The 23,674-nt window shown below is 44.4% G+C and overlaps 1 protein-coding gene across 1 annotated transcript in view; it reads right to left on the bottom strand.

Moving 5' to 3' along the window:
* Positions 1-1,248: 1,248 nt before the first annotated feature.
* spata1 (spermatogenesis associated 1) overlaps positions 1,249-23,674 on the bottom strand; it is a 57,875-nt gene continuing 35,449 nt past the window's right edge. Inside the window, exons 4-12 of the mRNA XM_078561806.1 lie at positions 20,374-20,427; positions 19,697-20,276; positions 16,153-16,300; positions 15,414-15,468; positions 13,578-13,686; positions 12,328-12,453; positions 10,302-10,474; positions 3,535-3,633; positions 1,249-1,611 (exon numbers count right to left, since the gene is read on the bottom strand). Coding sequence (XP_078417932.1) covers positions 1,483-1,611; positions 3,535-3,633; positions 10,302-10,474; positions 12,328-12,453; positions 13,578-13,686; positions 15,414-15,468; positions 16,153-16,300; positions 19,697-20,276; positions 20,374-20,427 — 1,473 coding nt within the window. The 3' untranslated portion in view covers positions 1,249-1,482. The remainder of the gene's footprint in view (positions 1,612-3,534; positions 3,634-10,301; positions 10,475-12,327; positions 12,454-13,577; positions 13,687-15,413; positions 15,469-16,152; positions 16,301-19,696; positions 20,277-20,373; positions 20,428-23,674) is intronic.

Below are 23,674 nucleotides of genomic sequence, written 5' to 3' on the forward strand. Positions count from 1 at the left end.
CAGAGTAGATAGTCAGAAGCTTTTTCCCAGGGTGGAAGAGTCAATTACTAGGGGACTTAGATTTAAGGTGAGAGGAGAAAACTATAGAGGAGATGTGCAGGGCAAGTTTTTTATGCAGAGTGTAGTGAGTGTCTGGAATTCGCTGCCAGAGGAGGTGGTGGAAGCAGGTATGATAGTGGTGTTTAGGAGGCAGCTTGACAAATACATGAATAGGATGGGAATAGAGGGATACGGACCCCGGAAGTGCAAAATGTTTTAGTTTGACAAGCAATATGATTGGTGCAGGCTTGGAGGGCTGAAGGGCCTGTTCCTGTGCTGTACTTTTCTTTGTTCTTTGTTTTTGTTCACTACCCTGCCAGGCGGCGCGTTCCAACTCAACATCTCACTGCATAAAAAATTGTCCTCAGGCCACCTCTAGGTTCTTTTTGTCAATCGCCACCTTCAAGGTTAATTCGGTTACTGATTAGAAAATACACAATTTCTTCAAGTCAAAAAAATCGTTAATGGCTGACAAACAGGAACCTAGCCTAATGAGGATATCATGGTCCATTTCCTCAAAATTCTTATTGGTAAGTGCCGGCAGGATTATCTTTGCATAGCCTTTGACTTAACTCAGAAGAAAACACTTGAACAAAGGTAAAACTTTCCCCCAACGCCCACATCTGTTGTATTTATTATTGATGCCGCTATGCACAAGGCCATGCTTGTGTTATTTGAAGGTGTGGCAGGTAACACCTGTATAACTTTTCCAATGCCCCGTTGGACTGGGAACAATAAGCAGGGATTTGGTTCTATCTACTTTTCCAGTTTTTTTTTTCCTCACCTTGCTGTGGTGTAAGGTAATGACTGGTGCCTGGATCAAATAGGAAAGTGAGTGGGATAGGAGCAAATTGACCTTTCCCCTCCAAGGTGTCACATGACAAAAGTTGACCATTTTGTGCCGTTGCCGTGTGTTTTGACTGTCAACGGATAAAGTTATAATCGCTGCTCTACATTTATGTCAGTCAAGAAAAGAAAAATTGCTGAATTTGTTTACACTTTAGAGCTGACTGGCTTGCATCATATCATCACTCAGGTTTTTCCACTCCTTTGGGAAATATTGGAGGGATTAACAGGCTAATTTATCAACCTGTTCGAATGGTATCACAAGACCTAGAGTCAGGCTAGAACCCAGCTACCCTGGGTTCAAGGGGCACAGATGCTACATACTGAGTCACAAGACCTGCTCAGCTTACGGCTGCTTGGAAACGAATGAAAAGCAAGATATTTTGTCTTTTAGGGTCGGCCAGTCTATTGTACCCCCCCCCTCCATACAGCCCTCACTGCTCATAAAATGTCAGTAAGATACCCCAAAGTGCTTCACAGGCAGTGAGGTGCTTTTCGAAGTGTATTCACTCTGGTCGTCGGCAAACATGGAAACCATTTCAAGCGAGTTCCCACACAGGCAGCGACAAGATCAATGGCTGGATAACCTGACGTGGGCTAAGATGCTAAAACGTTCAAACTGTGAGGTATGGGATCTCCGTGCAGGCGATTTAGGGATGACTGGGTTTTCTTCTGTGCCAGTTCAGCGCGGAGCACTCGAAGGTCTGTTGATGTTTGTTTTCTCAGCTGCAAAGGTAACAGAGGTTATTGAGCTACTTCTCAAACATCTACTTAACTGAATGACAACTTTAATTACCTAATTCAGCCAAACATTAAACAGAGACCAGAGTGTTTATTTTACTTAGCCACATATGTAAAGCCCAAAGCACTAACTCAACTCATTCAAAAACACTAGTTTTATACTGGCCATGCAAATAACTGGCACAGTATGGCCTCCTTTTGTGCCTGTAATTCCAAACTAACAGTTCCAGTACTTGACGACCAGCATATATTTAGAGTTGGTAATGCAGTGTCACAGGCCTGAATTTTTCCGTTGGCGATTTGGGGGCGGGGCCCGCTTGCTGACGGGAAAATGATGCGGGATGACATTGGGAGGAACCCCCGACGTCATCCTGCCCCATTTAAATTTTCAGGAAGGCGGGGGGAACAGCGCGATCAGCTGTCCGCCCGCCGACCTATCAATGGCCAATTGAGGCCATTGACAGGATCGTTAAGCCACTTATAGGCCCTGCCCATCCAACCTTAAGGCTGGCGGGCAGGCCAGGAGCCCCAGCGGGAAGGAGAAAAAACATGTAACCTCATCCACCGGCGGGATGAGGTTTCATGTAGGGTTTAAAAAAGTTCAGTCATATTTATTAACATGTCCCATCTCGTGTGACATTGTCACATGAGGGGGACATGTTAATAATTTTTAGATTTTTCTACTTTTTATATTTAAAACGCTGCCAGTGATCTCCCTGAAACAGCACTTAGTCTCAGGGAAATGTGCGCACTCTGGCAGTTGGGAAATCCCTCCACCCCCTGCACAGGAAGCACATAGCGCTTCCCGTCGGGCAGCCCGCTGGGCAGGCTTTAATTGGCCCGCCCACTTAAAATGGCAGCAGGCCCCGTTTCGTTGGCGGCGATTGGCTGCCCGCTTGCCGCTGAGCTGGTGGGGCCCGCCCACCCATCAAGGGCAAAATTCTGCCCATGGATTCTGACCTTCCATCAGAGTTCAAGTCCAGATGAAAATCTCTTCTATCAGCTCCCTGCACTACTCAGGTAAACCATGCGATAGGTAGAATTCCGGTTTCACATCAGGCCCAATTTTACTCTCCCATAAAGCCAATGGTGCGTAATATTTGGCGGAGTGTAAAACAGGCATTCTACCTGACACTGTGGGTTTCCCACCCAATAAATATGAGGTTTTAATTGTCCCAATATGTATGTCAAATTTTGACAGATAACACTCCTGTGAACCACCTTTTTGACTACATTAAAGACGCTATATAAATGCACCCTACAACAAATCATTCCTATATCTGACCCCAGGAGCGTTTAATGTTGACACATTAAGTGTCTGAGCTAGGAAGTATTCCTATCCTCAGCTTTGACCCTGAAAGTTTCACAAATAAAGCATGTTAAACAACTGCACTTGTTAAGAGAAATTAGCCAAGGCAGCATCTATAAGCATCGCATCGGAAACATTACCATGGTAAAAGTACAGAAAGACAAAAATGATTCCTTTTCTATCATTGCTACACACGGAATAGAAACTGTAAAATGCAATTTTAAAAGGGGATTGGATAAGTACGTGAAAGGCAAAAATTTGCAGGGCTCTGGGGAAAGGGCAGCAGAATGGGACTAATTGGATAACTCATCCAGAAAGCCAGCACATGCATGATGGGTGGAATGGCCTTCTATGATTCGAATGAATCAGACATGAAAATTACAAGTTCAATTTGTTTATTCAATGGATTGAGTTATGCACTGATGTATTTAATTGTTTGATAGATTGAGATACCTGTAGGTATGTAAAAAAATATATGCCAAACCTTTTGAAGAACTTATTTATGTTGGTCTAAGTCTGTCATTTTTTCATGAAAATGATCTCGGTGATAATTTTAAAGTCTCTCACGCCACAGTTTGTAGATCACTGGATTACGATACCTTTATCTCAGTAATTAGCTTGGTTCTGGCGTTTTCCACGTTTCTGTACAGCTGATCAATCTCATGTTTCAGCGCTGTAATCTGAATAATTAACTCATTCTGCAAGAGAACATCATTAGTGTTTAAATTTATACAGCTGTTCATCACACCTCCCCAACCATCGCATCAAAGACAAAGGCCCAGATCTTCTGATCTCCGGATTGTCAGAGTCCTTTCATACAACTGGAGATGCACGTCAGGACCCTGTGGATGTCCTGATGCGCTGATCTCCAGGGGAATTTTCCAGGATTCAACTTCCCATGGCAATTCCCATGCTCCCCGAGAACTTCCTTGAAAGTCTTGAACTCTCAGTTAGAGTCGGAGACTTCGGACAGTTTCGATGTACTTACCTGAATAGTTACCCAGGAAATGTTAGACAGATTAAAACCTAGTGTAACTCCTGGGTAACTACAAAATCTACCTCCCCAATCACTCACACTGGACCCCCACAACCCCCTTGACTCACCTCCCCCCCAACTACCACCCTTGACCCCCGATCCCCGAAGAGCCCCACAAACCCAACCCGACTAATGCCACCTGACCACCCGACTACCTCCAACCCGACCTGACTAGCGTCCTGACCTCCTAAATACCCCAACCACCTGAATACCACTCCCCCTTCAACCTGACCTGGCTACCCCTCCCAACAACCCGACTACACCCCTGTCCCCTCAACTACCTCCCCCGACCCAAACCGACGATCCCCAACCAACCTACCTACCTCACCCGCCTTGCACCTCACTCACCTGTCAGCCTACCCACTTGCCATCTCACCCACCACTACCTCACCCTTCTGCCATCCTACCCACCCACCACCTCACCCACCTTCCACCCTACCCCTTGCCAGCTCACCATCCTACCACCCAGTCCACCTGCCACCTCACCCACCTGACACCCCAACCACCTACCACCTCACCCATTTGATCCACCCTACCACCCTATCCACCTGCCACCTCATCCACCTGCTACCTCATCCACCTCACCCCTCTACCGCCTTTCCCATCTGACCCAGCCTACCCGCCTAATTCCTCACCCACCCTACCGCCTCTTCACCTTCCACCCCACCCACCTCACCCAACCTACCCATTCACTAACAATGACCAATTTACCATATGCCACACAATGCCATTAAAAAGAGTGCGTCCTATCTTCCCCCAACTCTACTGCGATCCGGTGGGAGTTCTCCGAGGGACGCTGCACTCCGCATTTTTGGTAAAGCCGGGCTCAGAAGACCTGGCAGGAAATTCGGAGCTGTGTCAAGCCGGGGAAAGTTTGAGCGGAGCAGCAATCCAGCGATAATTGCCGTTCCTCAGGAGACCCAGGCCTAAGAATCAATTTTTCAACTATCAGTCCTCAACATGTGATTGCAAATCGATCTACATCAAGTGACCTTATATCAAAGAAACTTTGGCATAGCCATATCACAATTACGCAATAGTTAAATATGTATCGTTCTGGTCACCGAAATATAAATGGTATATAGAAACATTTGTCACAACGGCAGGAAATTGTGGACTGAGTGAGATCTACCTACAACTTCACCAACTAACCACAGACATATTGAACTGTTTAAAGGAGACCTGTTTAAAAAAACAATACAAGAAAAAACACTGATCAAAAAATAGCTGCCACGAGTCACCAGATTTCCGATAGTGTAAGCTGACCACTTTTCTAGAAAGTTTCTATAAGAATTGCACTGCAGACCTGTTGCATGGAATTTCACACCTGGTGGGGAGAATGGGGCGTGGGGTAATGTCAAGGTCCATTTCATAGCGACTTTCTTGAAAGCAAGGTATTAAAAATGCAAAGTGCTGGACTTTGATCAGCTTCGGCTCGACCAAGACACTGGGAACTGCTAACCAGCCAGATACTCATCAGACATTCGGAACCTGCTTGGAGGATGAAATGACCCCAGCTCCTGTTGATTTCTATCTTGAAACATGTCAAAGGTTTCGGAGATGAAAAGATCAAACAATGGGATTACTTGGTCTACAACAATGACTGCAAGACATGCTAACCAAATTCCTTCCTGGGAATATACAGACTGGAGTTTTAAAAATTGGTTCTGCCAAGCAGAGTAAGGGAGAGGAGAAACATCACAGTCACCTGAAAACACTGCTGGAAGAGAGCAGCAAAGGTTCTCTCTTTCTCTCTCTCTCTCGCTAAAGTTAAAAGAGTGCCTTTAACCTGAACGAAGCCAACTCCAGAATTCTACAGGAAACTAACTAACTTCAAATAGCCGCAATGTTTAACAATCTATGCCCCAACAACAAACAAAGGACTTAATCGTATATTCTTCTAACTTTTTATTGGACTCTAACTTCCTTACTTCTGAGATCTGTATGTGTCTCGTTGCATCTTTATTATTTTTTCTTGGGTTTAGTAACTAATAAACTTAACTCTTTCTTCAACTCACCAAAATCTGGTTTGATTGGCTCCTTATTAAAAAAATTAATACATTTGGATTGGAAAAGACATTTACCCGGGAAAGAAATTTTAAACCCTTTGTTGTGACCAACTGAAGGACTGAATAGAAGGGGAGCCCAGCTCAGACCTCCTCACCAGGTCGTAACACAAAGGAAAAAGTGCTGGAAAAGATTTACATGGAAGATATCAGAACTGAAAATTTATAACAATCAGGAAAGATTGAATAATAAGAGGTTTCTTTCTTTGAGGAGAGAAGGTTCATGGGGTGAACCCATTTTAAAGACCTACAGGAGGTCTTTAAAGTTTTGGATGGGTTTTCATAGAGTAAATGCAGAGAAGATTTTTCCACTTGCGAGGAAGAACAGAACAAGGGGCCAGAAATATGACAGTCGCTCGTAGATCCAATAGGGAATTCAGGAGAAACCTCTTTATCCTGAGTGTGAGAATGCAGAACTCACTTTCACACGGAATATTTGAGGAGAATGTTGTAGATGCATTAAGAGGAAACTTCATTAACACATGAGAAAGGAAGAAAGGATATGCTGATAGGGTGAGATAGAGTAGGGTGGGAGCATCAATACCAACATGCACCTTTAGGTCAAAAGGCCTGTTTCTGTGCTTTACATTTTATGCAAGTTCACGTAATTCTACCAACAAATTAAGGATAATCCATTGTCTGAAACACTGCAGAAGATGCTGGAGATGCTCAGCAGGTGAGGCAGCAAAGCTCAAGAGAACACAAGGCAACTGACAAGCCAGATGTAGGAACCTTCTTCAGATCACTAGCCACTGTGGCATTGGTAATCCAACTTCCTTCACCTATCACAACCACCAGAATGGAACTGTATCCAAATCTCAGCTACGCATGTCTTAGCTCACAGAAGACATGTTCACCTATCCCCCCTGGGCTTGCTGTCTTTCATTAGTTCCCCAACAAACAACGCCTTGATTTTAAAATTCTCGGCCTTGTTTTCAAATTCCTCCTGGGTCTCGTCCCCTCCCTATCTCTGTCATTTCTTTCAATCTCACAACCCTCCGAGATTGCTGTGTTCCTCTAATTCTGGCCTCTTGAACATCCCCATGGTTTTAATCCATGATTTTAATCACTCCGCCATTGGTGACCATGTGTTCAATGCCTAAGCCCCAAGATCTACAATTCCCTCACTAAACCTGTCCACCCCTCTTTTAAGAACATTAGAAATAGGAACAGGAGTAGACCATTTGGCCCCTCGAGCCTGCTCCGCCATTCAATAAGTTCATGGCTGATGATCTTGTGTTTCGATTTCCACATTCCAATCTAACCCCGATAACCTTTGATTCCCTTGCCTAACAAGAATCCATCTACCTCTGCCTTAAAAATATTCAATGACCCCGCCTCCACCACCTTCTGAGGCAGAGAGTTCAGAAGTCGCACAACCCTCTGAGAGAAAATATTTCTCCTCATCTCTGTCCTAAAAGGATGACCCCTAATTTTATAACAGTGTCCCCTAGTTCTGGACCCACCCACAAGAGGAAACATCCTTTCCACATCCACCTTGTCAAGGCCGTTCAGGATCTTGCATACTTCAGTCAAATCTCTTCTAAACTCCAGTGGAAACAAGCCCAGTCTGTCCAACCTTTCCTCATAAGACAGCCCACTTATTCCAGGTATCAATCTAGTAAACCTCCTCTGAACCGCCTCCAATGCATTTACATCCTTCCTTAAATAAGGAGACCAAAATTGCACACAGTATTTGAGGTGCGATCTCAACAATGCCCTGCATAACTGAAGCACAAAATCCCTACTTGAACATTCAATTCTTCCTGTAATAAAGGATAGCATTCCATTAGCCTTCTTAATTACTTGCTGTACCTGCACACTTAATTTTTGTGACTCATGTATTGGAACACCTAGATCCCTCTGTACCTTAGAATTATGCAATCATTCTCCATTTAAGTAATACTCTGCTTTTTTGTTCTTCCTGCCAAAGTGAACAACTTCACATTTTCCAACATTAAACTCCATTTGCCAGATTTTTGCCTACTCGCTCAACCTATCTATATCCATCTGCAACCTCCTCATGTCCTCTTCACAACATACTTCCCTACCTATCTTTGTGTCATCTGCAAATTTAGCTACCATGTCTTCACTCCCCTCATCTAAGTCATTGATGTAAATCGTAAAAAGTTGAAGTCCCAGTACAGACCCCTGTGGGACTCCACTCGTCACATCCTGCAAATCCAAAAGAGGTCCATTTATGCATACTCTCTACTTTCTGCCAGCCAGCCAATCTTCTATCCATGCTAATATGTTACCTCCTACACCATGCGCATTTATTTTCCGTAATAACCTTTGATGTGGCACCTTATTAAATGCCTTCTGGAAATCCCCTTTATCCACCGTGCATGTTACTCCTTCAAAAAACTCCAATAAATTGCTAAACATGATTTTCCTTTCACAAAGCCATGCTGACTCTTCCCTCTTCTAAGTGCCCAGCTATAACCTCCTTAATGATCGATTCTAACAACTTCCTCACAACAGGCGTCAAGCTAACTGACGCAAAGTTTCCTGTTTTCTGCCTCCCTCTTGAATAGGAGGGTTATATTTGCTACTTTCCCATCTGATGGAACCTTTCCAGAATCTGGAGAATTTTGGAAAATTAACACCAGTGCATTAACTGCCTCATCAGCCACCTCTTTTAAGACCCTAGGATGTAGTCCATCGAGACATGGAGACTTGCCAAACTACAGCTCCCATCAATTTGCTCCGAGCCATTTCCCTAACGATTTCAATTTCACCAAGTTCCTCTCTCCCTTTCATCTCCTGATTTGCACCTATTACTGGAATGATTTCTGTATCCTCTATAGTGAACACAGAAACAAAATATTTGTTCATTTCTTCCGCCATTTCCTTATTATCTACTATTAACTCCCCACTGTCACTCTCCTTTTTAAATACCTGTAGAAACTCTTGCTATCAGTTTTTACATTTCTAGCTTTATTTTCTCCTGGTTAACCTTTTAGTCATTCTCTGCCGTTCTTTATATTCCGACCAATCATCTGTCCTGCCACTCTTTTTTGTGGAGTTATATGCTTTTTCCTTAAGTTTGATGCTTTCCTACCCTTAGAATTTTTCTTTATAATAGGAATGTACTTATTCTGAATACTCTGAAATATTCCCTTAAATGTTTGCCACTGCTTCTCTATTGATCTATCCTCTAGCATAGTTTCCTAGTTCACTTCAGCTAGCTCAGCTTTCATCCCCACATAGTTGTCCTTATTTAAGTTTAAGATACTAGTCTTAGGCCCGCTTTTCTCCCTTTAAAACTGATGTAATATTCATTCATATTGTGGTTTCTGCTTCCGAGGGGTGCCTTTACTCTTAGGTCATTGATTAATCCTGTTACATTACACAATACCAAGTCTAATATAACTGCTCTCTGGCTCCAGAACATGCTGCTCTAAGAAACTATCTCAAAGGCATTCTAAGAACTCCTTATCCAGGCTACTGCTGCCAATCCGATTTTTCCAGTTTGTGTGTAGATTAAAATCACCCATGATAATTGTCGTCCCTTTATCACAAGCACACAATATTTTCTCTTGAATACTTTGTCCTACACTGTGGCTGTTAGGGGGCCTGTAGACAACTCCCACTAATGACTCCTTTCCCTACTATTCCTAATCTCCACCCAAACTGATTCTACATCCTGATCTCCTGAACCAAGGTCATCTCTAACTATAGTACCAATGCCTTGTTGGATTAACAGTGCTACCCCTCCACCCTACCTTTCCCCTTTAAGACACTCCTTAACACCTTTGGCCAAGTTTTTGGTCATCTATCCTAATATTTCTTCATGTGGCTCAGTGTCATACTTTGTTTTATAATGATGTTACGAAGTACCCTGGGGTGTTTTTTAAATTTTTTAAATTTCTGCTTGGGATGTGGGCATTCTTAGAAAGGCCAGCATTTATTGCCCATTCTGAACTGCCCTCAAGAAGGTGCTATGTTAAAGGCGCCAAATAAATATAAATGTTTGTTCTTGTTGCTGGAGGAAGGACAGAACAGTCATCACCTAAGTGAATGGCAGAACAGGCTAAAGGGGCAGAACAGGCTAAAGGGGCTGAACAGCCTTCCTCCTGTTCCTGCGCGCCTGGGGCCACAGCTTCTTCACCAAGTAGACCAACATCTTCAGATCAAAATCTTGTTCTGTGATTGGTCTAACAATGAAAAGAACGTAAGTGACTAACTTTATTTTCTTTCCAGGTTCAATATAATTCCCTTGACCACACAGAATGAATAGATCTGAATGAACTGCATTTACTTTAGAATTGCTTGTTGATTTTCTGGATTGTTTCCTCGTGTGTCTTGCCTCTAGCTGCTGTAGCAGTTTCAGGTAATACGTCTCCAGCTCTTGTCGTAACTTGCTCGATGTTTCTTCCAGTGGAGTGGTCACCTTCTTTGATTCAAAGTATTTCTTTTTCCAACCGTCACGAACTGTTGGGCAAAAGAATAAGGGCATTCATTTATACAGAAAGTACGTAGGACGGTCAATGAAGAGCTTTTGAAGTGTAGTTGCCATTGCAATCAGAAAACACAGCAGCCAATTTGCACACAGTAAACTCCCACAAACAGAAATGGGATTATGTCGAGAATATCTGTTTCTGTGATTTGATTGATGGATAATAATTGGATTTTTTTTCATAGATTTAATGCTCAATTATCTGCAGCGAGGTTGGAATGTCAGTAGGGGCGGTCCCTCAATTCAAGCATGACGTCTACTCAGGTTGGTGACTTTCTGCCATGGCTTTTCGTGTTAATGAACAGGCCAATCTTCACCCACAGATCCTGACTTGGAAATATATCGCCGTTCCTTCACTGTCGCTGGGTCAAAATTCAGGAACTCCCTCCCAAACAGCACTGCGGGTGTACCTACACCACATGAACTGGAGGTGTTCAAGAAGGCAGCTCAACACCACCAAGGGTAAATAGGATGGGCAATAAATGCTGGCCCAGCCAGCGATGCCCGCATCCCATGAATGAATTTTTAAAAACTCTTTGGGCACATGGGGCAGGCCTTCCTATGACATAGTGGGGTCCAGAGTGCAGGATTCACTTCCTTTTCTTCCCTTCTCAGCCGCCGCTGTGCCTCATCATTAAAACCCTGGGACTCAAAGGGTGATGCAGCTTGATGGACAAGTTGTCACCATTCTGAACAATTGGCTGCAAGCCCCTCCCAGTCATTAATGTCACTGGTGCTGTGCTTTCAAGGAGACTTTCCGAGTGTCCTTGAAGTGTTTCCTTTATCCTCTCCTGAAGCCTTGCTCACTTGATGCCTCTGCCACACCCTCTGGGTTTAAATGGTAGGGACCATCGAACAAATGCTAGTGTCCTTCTTGAAGCCAGATCCACAAGCATTCAGACAAAGTTCCTACAAAATCAACGTCGATGGACTGGCCATTGTATCTGGATGGCCAAAAATCATTTCCCCTGCCAAGTCCTGTTCTCTCAACTTGAACCTTTTGACTCAGAGTTATCTGTATACATCACACGGCATGATCAGATATTTCCAAACGTGTCCCCAGAGCCTTAGCCTGGGCCTCTGGATTACTAGCCGAGTAACTATCACCGTGCCACCCCTAAACTGTTTTAGGGGAGAGTAGTTATATACAATCTCCGACCTCAGAAACTTCTGGCTAGTCGAAGAAGATAGCTCCTTCTAACAACTGAATGTTCCAGCCTCATTTTGCTCCATTCACACAGTGAAGGTTAGTTGTTAGCTAGGCAAACACTGCAAGAGTCTCAAAATCCCACATCAAAGGACAGAAATGACACCTTTGGTGAACTAAGCATCCAACTTATTGATGTAAGAGAATGTAGGTGATTATCTCTTGCCCTTACACCCAAGTGATTTGTAGCTTAGCACTCTCGCCCCTGAATCAGAATAGATACGTGAGCACTAAATTGAGACTAACACTCCAGTGCAGTACAGAGCGGGTGCTACACTGTAGGAGGTTCCGTCCTTTGGATGAGGAGCTAACCCATGTCCCCCATCGGCCTGCCCAGTGGAGATAAAAGATCCCATGTCACCTTTGGAGAACAGCAGGGGGCATTCTGCCCAGTGTCAGGGCAAATGTTCATCCCTCAACCAACATCTCTAAATAAAAGATTATCTGGCCGCTATCCAGTTGCTGTTTGTGGGAGCTTGCTGTGCACAAATTGATGCTGGCTGCATTTCCTTCAACAGGGGCTGCAATCTAAAAGCACTTCAATGTCAGCTGCTTAAAAGAGTTAGTAAATTTATTTTATATCCTTATACAGCCACAGCTATTTGATTAACAGCTCCTTACCTTGGTTTTGTCTTAATCGGTTCTGTGCTAACAACCCTTTTGCTTTTTTCACAAGTTCTTCCCTGGTCTTTTCAAGGCATTTTCTCTCTTGTTTTGTCGCATTTATTTGTGCAATAAGCTGCTCCTCTTCAAAAAAAAAGTGTAACATAATGCTCAGAATATCGTCACGCACTTTGAAAATAAGAAAACGCAAAATATTTGGATCTATGTGGATCCTTATGTTGTTGAAATGCTTCAAAGCACATGACAGTGCAGTTGGGCCTGTTGTTAGGTTCAAACCTAAGAATCTCCCTGAAGAGGAAAAGTCCAATCGGCCCAACAAGTCAGTCATTTTGTGAAAGATTAACACATCCATTTGCCTTCTCACCCATACCCCTGAAGCTTGCGGAGAGATGGTGGTGTGGTGGTAATGTCACTGAGCTAGTAATCCAGGGGCCCGGGCTGATGCTCTTGGGACTTGGGTTCAAATCCCACCACAGCAGCTGGTGGAACTTAAATTCAATTAATAAAATCTGGAATTGAAAGCCAGTCTCAGTGATGGTGACCGTGAAACTATTGATTGTAAAAACCCATCTGGTTCACAAATGTCTTTTAGGGAAGGAAATCTGCTATCCTTGCCTGGTCTGGCCTACATATGACTCTAGATGCACAGCAATGTTAACTGTCCTCTAAAGTGGTCTAGTTCAGTTCAAGGACAACAACTCTAATTTCTCAATGGAAGTTTGTCTACTTGCTTCCCGAGATCCCTTTGTAAATTAAGCGGGTACAACTGAGTAGCTTCACCACGTTCCAATGCAAAACTAGCTTTGGACAAAGTTTTGCAGCTTTATCACTTTCTCCGCCCTTTCCCATCTCCTAAACAGGAGCATTGATTAAAGATTTGGCACATCAGCGGGGGAGAACGAGAAGCAGCAAGCAATGTAAGGATAGGATGGATATTCCCAACCAGCTCTTGGCTTTTCACAACTTACTTCCTTGAGAGAATAGAGGCCCTGCTTTTTCAAGCAGTCTTTGGGTCTTAATTCCGCTCACAGCGTAGGAACAGGGGGCGGCCATTCAGCCCCTCAGGGCTGTTTTGCCATTCAGCCCCTCGGGGCTGTTCTGCCATTTTGCCAGATCATGTCTGATCTCCACCCCAACGTCATTTTCCCAGATCAGCTCCCTATCCCTTGCTGCCTTTCCCTAACAAAAAGATCTACCATAGTCGGTCTTGCCAGAAGTATAAATCTGGAGTTACACCAGGTACTTACTGTCTGTTGGAATTGATTCAAGTTGGGGCGTTAGATTGCGAGTTAGTAGAGGTGGTGGGGGAGGCAGGGAATAGTGCTTTGTAACTGGTGGATAGCCATCGTTCTGTATCTAAGTAGCAAAAAGCAAAACAGATAAAAATTTACAACTGTGAGGGCAAAATTCTTTTTATTATTCTTTCATGGGATGTGAGCATCGCTGGCAAGGCCAAAATTTGCTGCTCATTCTTTGTTGACCTCGAGAAGGAGGTGGTGAGCTGCCTTCTTGAACAGCTGCAGTCCATGTGGTGTAGGTACACCCACAGTGCTGTTAGGAAGGGAGTTCCAAGATTTTGACCCAGCGACAGTGAAGGAACGGCAATATATCAAGTCAGGATGGTGAGTGACTTGAAGGGGAACTTCCAGGTGGTGGTGTTCCCATCTATTTGCTGCCCGTGTCCTTCTAGGTGGTAGAGGTCGCGGGTTTGGAAGGTGCTGTCTAAGGAGCCTTGGTGAGTTGCTGCAGTGCATCTTGTAGATGGTACACACTGTGCGTCGGCGGTGGAGGGAGTGAATGTTTAAGGTGGTGGAGGGGTGCTGATCAAGTGGGCTGCTTTCTCCTGAATGGTGTCAAGCTTCTGTAAAATGGTGAGGGAATTAAACAATCAGAAGAGGACAATCCAATTTTGTACATTATGTTATGATCCCAACTGATGTTAATACTGGACAAGTCAATTCTCAGAGTGAAACCTGGCCTGATAGGAACTGTGGGGGAAAAGTTACTGAACAAATTCACAAGAGTCTGCTGATGAACTTTTAACACAAAGGATAAAATATTTGTTAAACAAGAAAAATTAACTATATTACACCAGAGAAAAAGGTTGGAAAGATCTCAATACAAACACAAGAAGATAATTGAATTTCCAAATATTCCTTTACCCAGCAATATCTTTACAGACACATAAGCCAATGAAGAGTTACCATTAGCTTGACACAAAGACTTCTAGCTTGGGACTGGCTCACGTACCAATAGTTTTTTTCTGGCATTATCCTGATGCTTCTCACCCAACTCGTGTCTCTCCCCGAGATACCCAAAATTAACCACACTTCAATCTCATTGTTTCAGTAGCAACACCGCTAAACTGATCATGTTGCTGAGTCCTATAACTGACCATTCAGTTAACTACTATCCCACTAGCTTTGTAATGTTTCTTCTCGGAGAGCGTGTCTTCTCTCTCTGACACACGCTGACTGAACCTCCTCTCAGCTCCTGCCTTTCTCTGTGTCTGTGTTATTTGACCACTGATAGGGGGGCGGGGGCGGGGGCGGGGGCGGTGGTATTGTCGCTGGGCTAGTATTCCAGAGACCCAAGGTAACGCTCTGGAGGCCCGGATTCGAATGCCACCACGGCTGGAATTACAAGTCTAATGGTGACCACAAAACCATTGTCGTAAAAACCCATCTCGTTCACTCTCATCCTTTACTGAAGGAAATCTTCCTTCCTTACCTGGTCTGGCCAACATGTGACTCCAGACCCTCAGCAATGTGGATCGCTCTTGAAATGCTCTCCGAACAAGGGCAATTAGGGACAGGCAATAACTGCTGGCCTAGCCAGTGATGCCCCACATCCCATGAACAAATAAAAAAGGCAACAGTGTGGTTTTTTTCTGCTATGCTTTTGAATCCCTGAACTCTCAACCCATCTCCTGAACCTCAGCCACAGGTCCATCCAGACTTCCAAGCGCCAAGGCTCATAAACCAAACCTACATGAAACTGAAAGCTCTCTACCTTTCATATATAAAAATTCAGCTTAAAAATCATGCATGGTTCATCACAATTACCAGAAGCATATTCAATACCTGATAGGTTCCTTGGCCGGCCTTGTTAGATTCGAAACCCTGGTTTACTTGCTGCCTGCAGAACAGAATTGGAATAGTTATTGAATCAGTCTATCTCCTTTTTTAAACACAGTTTTGAGCTAGAGCATTGACTCAATTGTGGAAACAAATTGATCAATGGCAAAGGGGAAATTGATCAATGGCAGAGGGGAAATCGATCAATGGTAGGGGGGAAATCGATCAATGGCGGGGGGAAATTGATCATTGGCAGGGGGGGAAATTGATCAATGGCAGAGGGGAAATCGATCAATGGCAGAGGGGAAATCGATCAATGGCAGAGGGGGAAATCGATCAATGGCAGAGGGGGAAATTGATCATTGGCAGAGGGGAAATCGATCAATGGCAGAGGGGAAATCGATCAATGGCAGAGGGGAAATCGATCAATGGCAGAGGGGAAATCGATCAATGGCAGGGGGGAAATTGATCAATGGCAGGGGGGAAATTGATCAATGGCAGGGGGGAAATCGATCAATGGCAGAGGGGAAATCGATCAATGGCAGGGGGGAAATCGATCAATGGCAGGGGGGAAATCGATCAATGGCAGAGGGGAAATTGATCAATGGCAGAGGGGAAATCGATCAATGGCAGAGGGAGAAATCGATCAATGGTAGGGGGGAAATCGATCAATGGCAGAGGGGAAATCGATCAATGGCAGAGGGGGAAATCGATGAAAGGTGAGTTTCTAGTCAAAGATTCTTACCTCTTCTTTCTTTGATTTTCATAATATTCCAAATCCCTCTCATCCAGTGATTCTGGTACCCCTGAATCCCTTGTGCTATTACTCTGAATCCTGCTTTCCTTTGAAATTAAACTAATGTCCATCTGCGCAGCTCCCATGGTGACAGTTTCTACAAAAAAATAAGTCCACTTATAACAACAGAATTGGGTAAATGCGTTTGTACAATTATTTAACTTTCTCTTTTTCAAATGGATCAGTAGTGGTGAGTGTTGCACTGGTAGCATGCTCATCTCGGAGTCAGAAGGTGATAGGTTCAAGCGCCAGAACCAGGCTCCCTCTTCACTGTAGCACTGAGAGGGACTACTGTAGTTTCAGGGATAAAATTCAACTCTAATGGGGCCCCAAAAACAAAGAAAATCAGGCAAGGTGAGGTGCCCTCGGCCCAGCCATCTTCAGCTGCTTCATCAATGACCTTCCTTCCATCATAAGGTCGGAAATGGGGATGTTCGCTGATGATTGCACAACGTTCAGCACCATTCGTGACTCCTCAGATACTGAAGCAGTCCATGTCCAAATGCAGCAAGACTTGGACAATATCCAGGCTTGGGCTGATCAGTGGCAAGTGACATGCATGCCACACAAGTGCTAGGCAATGGCCATCTCCGACAACAGAATCTAATCATCTCCCATTGACATTCAATGGCATTACCATCGCTGAATCCCCCACTATCAACATCCTGGGGCTTACAATTGACCAGAAACTGAACTGGACCAGCCATATAAATATGATGACAGCAAGAGCAGGTCAGAGGCTGGGAATTCTGCGGCAAGTAACTCACTTCCTGACTTCCCAAAGCCTGTCCACCATCTACAAGGCACAAGTCAGGAGTGTGGTGGATTACTCTCTGCTTGCTTGGATGAGTGCAGCTCCCACAACACTCAAGAAGCTTGACACCATCCAGGGCAAAACAGGCCACTTGATTGGCACCACATCTACCACCTTAAACATTTACTCGTCCACCACTGGCTCAACATGCTGCAGGATGCACTGCAGCAACTCACCGAAGTTCCTTCGACAGCACTTCCAAACCTGCAACCTCTAGCACCTAGAAGGACAAGGGCAGTTGACGCATGAGAACACCACGACCTGTAAGTTCCCCTGGGTCAAAATCTTGGAGCTCCCTCACTAACAGCCCTGTGGGTGTACCTATACTACATGGACTGCAGCGGCTCAAGAAGGCAGCTCGCTAACAGATTCTCCATGGTAATTTGGGATGAGCAACAAATGCTGGCATAGCCAGCAATGCTCACATCTATAGAATCATCTGTTGCCACACATTCTGTGCCTAGAGTTGCCAACCCTTCAGGATTGTCCTAGATTCTCCAGAGATTAAAGACTAAGCTCTAGGACACTGCTGAGCAACACCAGGAGGAGAATCATAGTGCATTAAAAATGTGCATCCTCAAACTTTTATTAAGCCTGGGGGTAAAGAAAAACTTGACTGACACTCAAGGATCATCCAATCGGACAACGCGGAATGGATTCACTTTCCCATTGGTGTCAGAAGGCGAGACTTGGCGAGAATGGAGTTGTCCAGCATCAACAGTGAGGGCATGTATGGGGGCAGGGCAGTTGGAGGCAAGAAGTCATGTGAAGATACCTCCAGGACTATGTCTGACCTGAGCTAGCAACCCCGTTTGTTTCCCAGCCACAGTCGAACTTTATGCCCACCATCTTTCAGAAGAGAAGATAAACTGAGGCCATGGGCGGAATGTAAAAGATCACAACTCAGCGAGGAGGAGAGGAGATCCCCTAGTATCCTGCTGAACACCAACCCCTTACAGAAAACCAATTCACTGAGCTCTTGCTGTGTAAATTGTCTTCTTTGTTTGCATGTATAACAGTGGGGTTACCCCCATGGGATAGGGGGCATGGATTGAGGATTGGTTAATGGGCAGAAAGCACAGTAACAATAAATGGGTCATTCTCAGGTTGGCAGGTTGTGACTAGTGGGGTATCGCAAGGATCAGTGCTGGGGCCCCAGCCGTTCACAATGATTTGGATGTGGTGACCAAATGTAACATTTCCAAGTTTGCTGATGACACAAAACTAGGTGGGAATGTGAGTTGAGAGGAGGAGGTAAGGTGGCTTCAAGGGGATTTAGACAGGCTAAGTGAGTGGGCAAGAACATGGCAGATAACTGCCACGAGGAACAGTGTGCAGTTTCCCATGAAATCGGACCAGCCATGATCTTATTGAATGGCGGAGCAGGCTCAAGGGGCCGAGTGGCCTCCTCCTGCCCCTAATTCATTTTTCATATGTATGTTCGTATGTAACATATGAATTAGGAGGAGGAGGAGGCCACTTGGCCCCTTGAGCCTGCTCCGCCATTCAATAAGATCATGGCTGATCTGATTGTAATCTCAACCTCACATTCCTGCCTACCCCCGATAACCTTTCACCTCTTTGTTAATCAGGAATCTATCTAGCTCTGCCTTAAAAGTATTCAAAGATTCTGCTTCCACCGCCTTTTGAAGATGAGAGTTCCAAAGGCTCACAACCCTTTGAGACAAAAAATTTCTCCTCATCTGTCTTAAATGAGTGACCCCTTATTTTTAAACAGTGACCCCTAGTTCTAGATTTTCCCACAAGAGGAAACATCCTCTCCACATCCACCCTGTCAAGACCCCTCAGGATCTTAAAGGTTTCAATTAAGTCGCCTCTTACTCTTCTAAACTTGTGGATACAAGCCTAACCTGTCCAACCTTTCCTCATAAGACAACCCACCCATTCATGGTATTAGTCTAGTAAACGTTCTTTGAACTGCTTCTAATGCATTTACATCCTTCCTTAAATTAGGAGACCAGTACTGTACACAATACTCCAGATGTGGTCTCACCAATGCCCTGTACAACTGAAGCATAACCTCCTTACTTTTGTAATCAATTCCCTCACAATAAATGATAATGTTCTATTAGCTTTCCTAATTACCTGCTGTACCTGCATACTAACCTTGTATGTCCCTATGATAAAAGAGATATTGGAGCCATGGAGGAGTGGTATGGATTCATTAAGGCAGCACTCGGGTGAGCGGATTAGGATGGCAGACTTGGGAAACTAAAGATTGAATTCACTGATGTCAGAGATGGTTAACTGTGAATCTAATGCAGTGTCCAAAATTATAAAGGGATCTGAGATGGTAAACAGGACACTATTTGCGCTGGTTGGCAAGAAGTCAATACTATACTGGAAATATAAAGATGTTAAAGTCCGTTCACAAAAAGCATCATTGAAATGTGTTCCCATAAGTGGCTTCTAAAGCTGAATCATTCAGGAAATTTATCACAATTAGCCTGTAACAATGCCGCAGCTATCATCTTTACATCTATTTCTTGCTGTTCCCCTATATCCTTTCAATAATAAACATTTCAAGAAAGCCATTGAAAAGAATGTTATATTTAAAACAGCAAAACCAAGTGGTTAGATCCATTTGCAGAAGGAATTCTGGCTCAGGTTTAATGTGCCAAATGGCCTAAGGTTGCAAAGAATCCCCAGTCCAAGAACCTTTATTTCTCTGCTGCACTTGATGGACTTGCTGTCGACTCCCGAGTGTTTTCTGATCGGGCTGCTTTGCGTTTTGAAGGGGCTTCCCGTGTGCCTCCTGTTCCCAGCTGTTCCTTAAATCCAGACTCCTGATGCTCCGGCCCTCCTGCGAGGGACTGTCCTTAAGTTCCCTCCACTCGGCGATTCCTCCCAGATTTGTGTTGGGGGTTCCCCGGTGAAGTGGAGAGCAGGCGCCGCTAACGTCGGGGCTCCGGGTGCGGTGAACTTGGTGTGGAAAATCGTCAGCGTTACCATCCCTCGGCGTCGCCTGTCCCTCCCGGTCTGTATTCTGCGGGCGGTCATGTGACATGTAGGCGTCGAGTATTTCCGGACTCTTTGTCACATGCGCTTGGTAGGAGCAACCGGGATGTTTCAATTCTCCTGAAGGCTCATCCTCTTTCAGGCTCCTGTCTCTTGGTCTTGGATGCTGCATGTACATTTCTGAATCTTCCTTAGGGAGCTGTTGTCCATCGGGCAAAGACATGTCATGCGGCTGTCTCCTGCCAACGCCGGGTAACAGGTAGAGCTCTGGCTGGGGAGCCTAAGAAATGATCGTGGATTCCAATTAGATCCAGAAAAAATTCAAATAAAGGATATCACGAAATCATAATTCCATAACTGATAACAGATCTACTTACATAGGGAGGGGCAAACGATTTCACTTTGAGTTCCAGTTCTTGCTTTGCACTGACCTGAAAACAAAGTTCAGAATTTATTATAAAAATGAGGTACTGTATTGTTCTGTGTTTTTTTTAAACATGTAGACATGAATCAACGGGATGTCCCGTAAGGGAGGCAAAATAAGCAGCCAATACCTTATATACCTTATAACTCTGAAACTTCCAGAATACTGAAAGGCCTGGATAGAGTGGACATGGGGAAGATGTTTCCATTAGTAGGAGAGACTAGGACCCGAGGGCACAGCCTCAGAGTAAAGGGAAGACCTTTTAGAACAGAGATGAGGAGAAACTTCTTTAGCCAGAGAGTGGTGAATCTATGGAATTCATTGCCATAGAAGGCTGTGGAGGCCAGGTCATTGAGTGTATTTAAGACCGAGATAGATAAGTTCTTGATTGGTAAGGGGATCAAAGGTTACGGGGAGAAGGCGGGAGAATGGGGTTGAGAAACTTATCAGCCATGATTGAATGGCGGAGCAGACTCGATGGGCCGAATGGCCTAATTTCTGCTCCTATGTCTTATGGTCTTATATGTTCCATATTAAAATACACACGCTCTTTACATTGTAAAACATCTTAAAGTGCTTCACAAGAGCATTGTCCAACAAAACGTGAATACCAAAACACATAAGGAAACATCAGGACAGGTGATGAAAATCTTGGTCAAAAAAGTAGATTTTAAAGGGTTGGAGACAGAGATTTAACAAGGACTTTGCAGACCTTAGAGCCCTGACACAGGGGCTAATGGTGGAGCAGAGAAAATTGAGAATGTGCAGGAGGCCACAATTGGAGAAGCGCAGAGATATCAGGGATATTGCCGAAAAGAGAGACATGTTGGCGAAGCTTTTCATCTTGCACTCATCTCAGGACAAACACAAGAATGCCAAATTTCAAACGATCACAACAACTTGTACTACAGGAGAAAAGGGTGCTGATTGGTTGGCAAGTCAACTCTGATTGGCCGAGATGTTGCCATCGAGAAAGCAACAGCTCCCGGGTAATTCAAAAATACACAAGGCTTGAGCATAATCCTTTTGTTTCAGAGAAACAGATCACTGTGTACGAATGCATGTATATCTCGACCAATCAGCACCCTTATCTCCTGTAGTGCAAATTGTTGTGATCGTTTGAAATTTGGAATTCTTGCACTTGTCCTGATGAGAGCGAGGCGGGAAGCCGCGGCAATATGTCTCTCTTTTCGGCATTATTCAAGTTCTGTACCACCAAGGTCTCAGGGAGCTTTAGCTTTGAAGGAAGTTACAGAATGAGGGAGATATGAGCATGTGAGGCAAAGGCGGCAAATGTTTGGATGAGCTCAAGTTTACAAGGTGCGAGGCCGATCAGGAGCACATTGGAATCATCAAATCTGAATGTAGCCAAAGGTATGGTTGAGAGTTTAAGCATCAGAAAGAGATTTGGCGGGGGGCATTCCAGGGCTTAGGGCCTATGCAACTGAAGACACGGGCACCAATGGTGGGGCAATTAAAATGGAGGGTGCTCAAAGGGCCAGAATTAGGTGAGTTCAGAGATCTCGGTTATGTCCAGTGATGCTCAGTGTCCTGAAATATTTATGACTAAGCTCTGCTGGCACCTTATATCTTGTTTTCTCTGCTGTGTAGCACTGTTATGATCCCAGCTGATGTTAATACTGGACAAGTCAGATCCCAGAGTGAAACCTGGCTTGATGGATCCTAAGATAAAAGGAAAATACTGCAGATGCTGGAAATCTGAAACAAAAACAAAAATAGCTGGAAAAACTCAGCAGGTCTGACAGCATCTGACAGTTCTGATGAAGAGTCATACGGACTCGAAACGTTAACTGTGTTCCTCTCCGCAGATGCTGTCAGACCTGCTGAGTTTTTCCAGCTATTTTGATAGATCCTAACATTTTTAAGAAACCGTGGGGGGAAAGTTACTGAACAAATTCACAGGAGTCTGCTGGTGAACTTTTAACACAAAGAATGAAACATTTTATTTGTCAAGAAAAATGAACTATATTACACCAGAGAAAAAGGATGGAAAGATCTCAATACAAACACAGGAAGATGGTTCACTTTCCCAGTATAACTTTATCCAGCAATATTTTTACAGACACACAAACGAGTGAAGGGTTACCACAAGCTTGACACTGAGGCTCCTTGCTTGGGACTGACACACGTACAAATGGCTTTCTTCCGGTAAATTCCTGACCATTCACTTGATGCTTCTCACTGACCTGTACGTATCCCTGAAATACCCAAAACCGCACTCTAAACTCACTATGGCTTCAACTGCAGAGCAAACAAGAGTTCCCTAAACTCAGTCTCCCAGTAGCCTTGTAGTACTTCTTATCTCAGAGAGCTGAAAATCCCTGTCTTCACTCGCTGACACACACTGACTGAGCTGTCCCCTGCCTTTCTCTGTGTCACTTGAGAATTGTCACCAGGCAAGAGTAAGGCTTTCCAACTTTGCTTCGAATCCCAAAATCACTAAACTTCTAACCCCTTTTTAACCCATCTCTTTAACTTCAGGAGTTGTAAAACCTCATTAAAAATGTATACGTACATAAACAAACCCTAAAGAGTGTCCTTTCAGTCACAGGTCCATCCAGACTTCCAGGCACCAAGGTTCATAAACCAGCTACATGACTGAAACCCCTCTACCTTCCTTAACACAAAAAGACGTTTACAAATTCAACAAAAATTATACATTGTTCAGCACAATTGCTTCATCGGGCACTCCTGATTCAGAGCCGTCCTGCAGCTTAATGTGGAGCCCAAAGCAAGGTTATTAAAATAAAATTCTAACAGCACTAGACAGGGTAGATGCAGGAAGGATGTTCCCAATGGTGGGGGAGTCCAGAACCAGGAGTCACAGTCTGAGGATACGGGATAGACCATTTAGGACTGAGATGAGGAGAAATTTCTTCACCCAGAGAGTGGTGAGTCTGTGGAATTCGCTACCACAGAAAGTAGTTGAGGCCAAAACATTGATGTTTTCAAGAAGGAGTTAGATATAGCTCTTGGGGCGAAAGGGATCAAAGGATATGGGGAGAAAGCGGGAGCAGGCTATTGAGTTGGATGATCAGCCATGATCATAATGAATGGCGGAGCAGGCTCGAGGGGCCGAATGGCCTACTCCTGCTCTTAGTTTCTATGTTTCTAAATAAAGTGGGGAGACCATTGCGTGAAGCGTGTCACCTCCTTTCCAATCCTGCTCTCCTAGGGACCTGAACACCAAGATAAAAAGTGTCTTTATATTCGTTGGTGCCAAACTCCGGGAC

This window comes from Cetorhinus maximus, chromosome 17, assembly GCF_964194155.1.
Source record: "Cetorhinus maximus chromosome 17, sCetMax3.hap1.1, whole genome shotgun sequence".
Taxonomy (NCBI): Eukaryota; Metazoa; Chordata; class Chondrichthyes; order Lamniformes; family Cetorhinidae; genus Cetorhinus; species Cetorhinus maximus.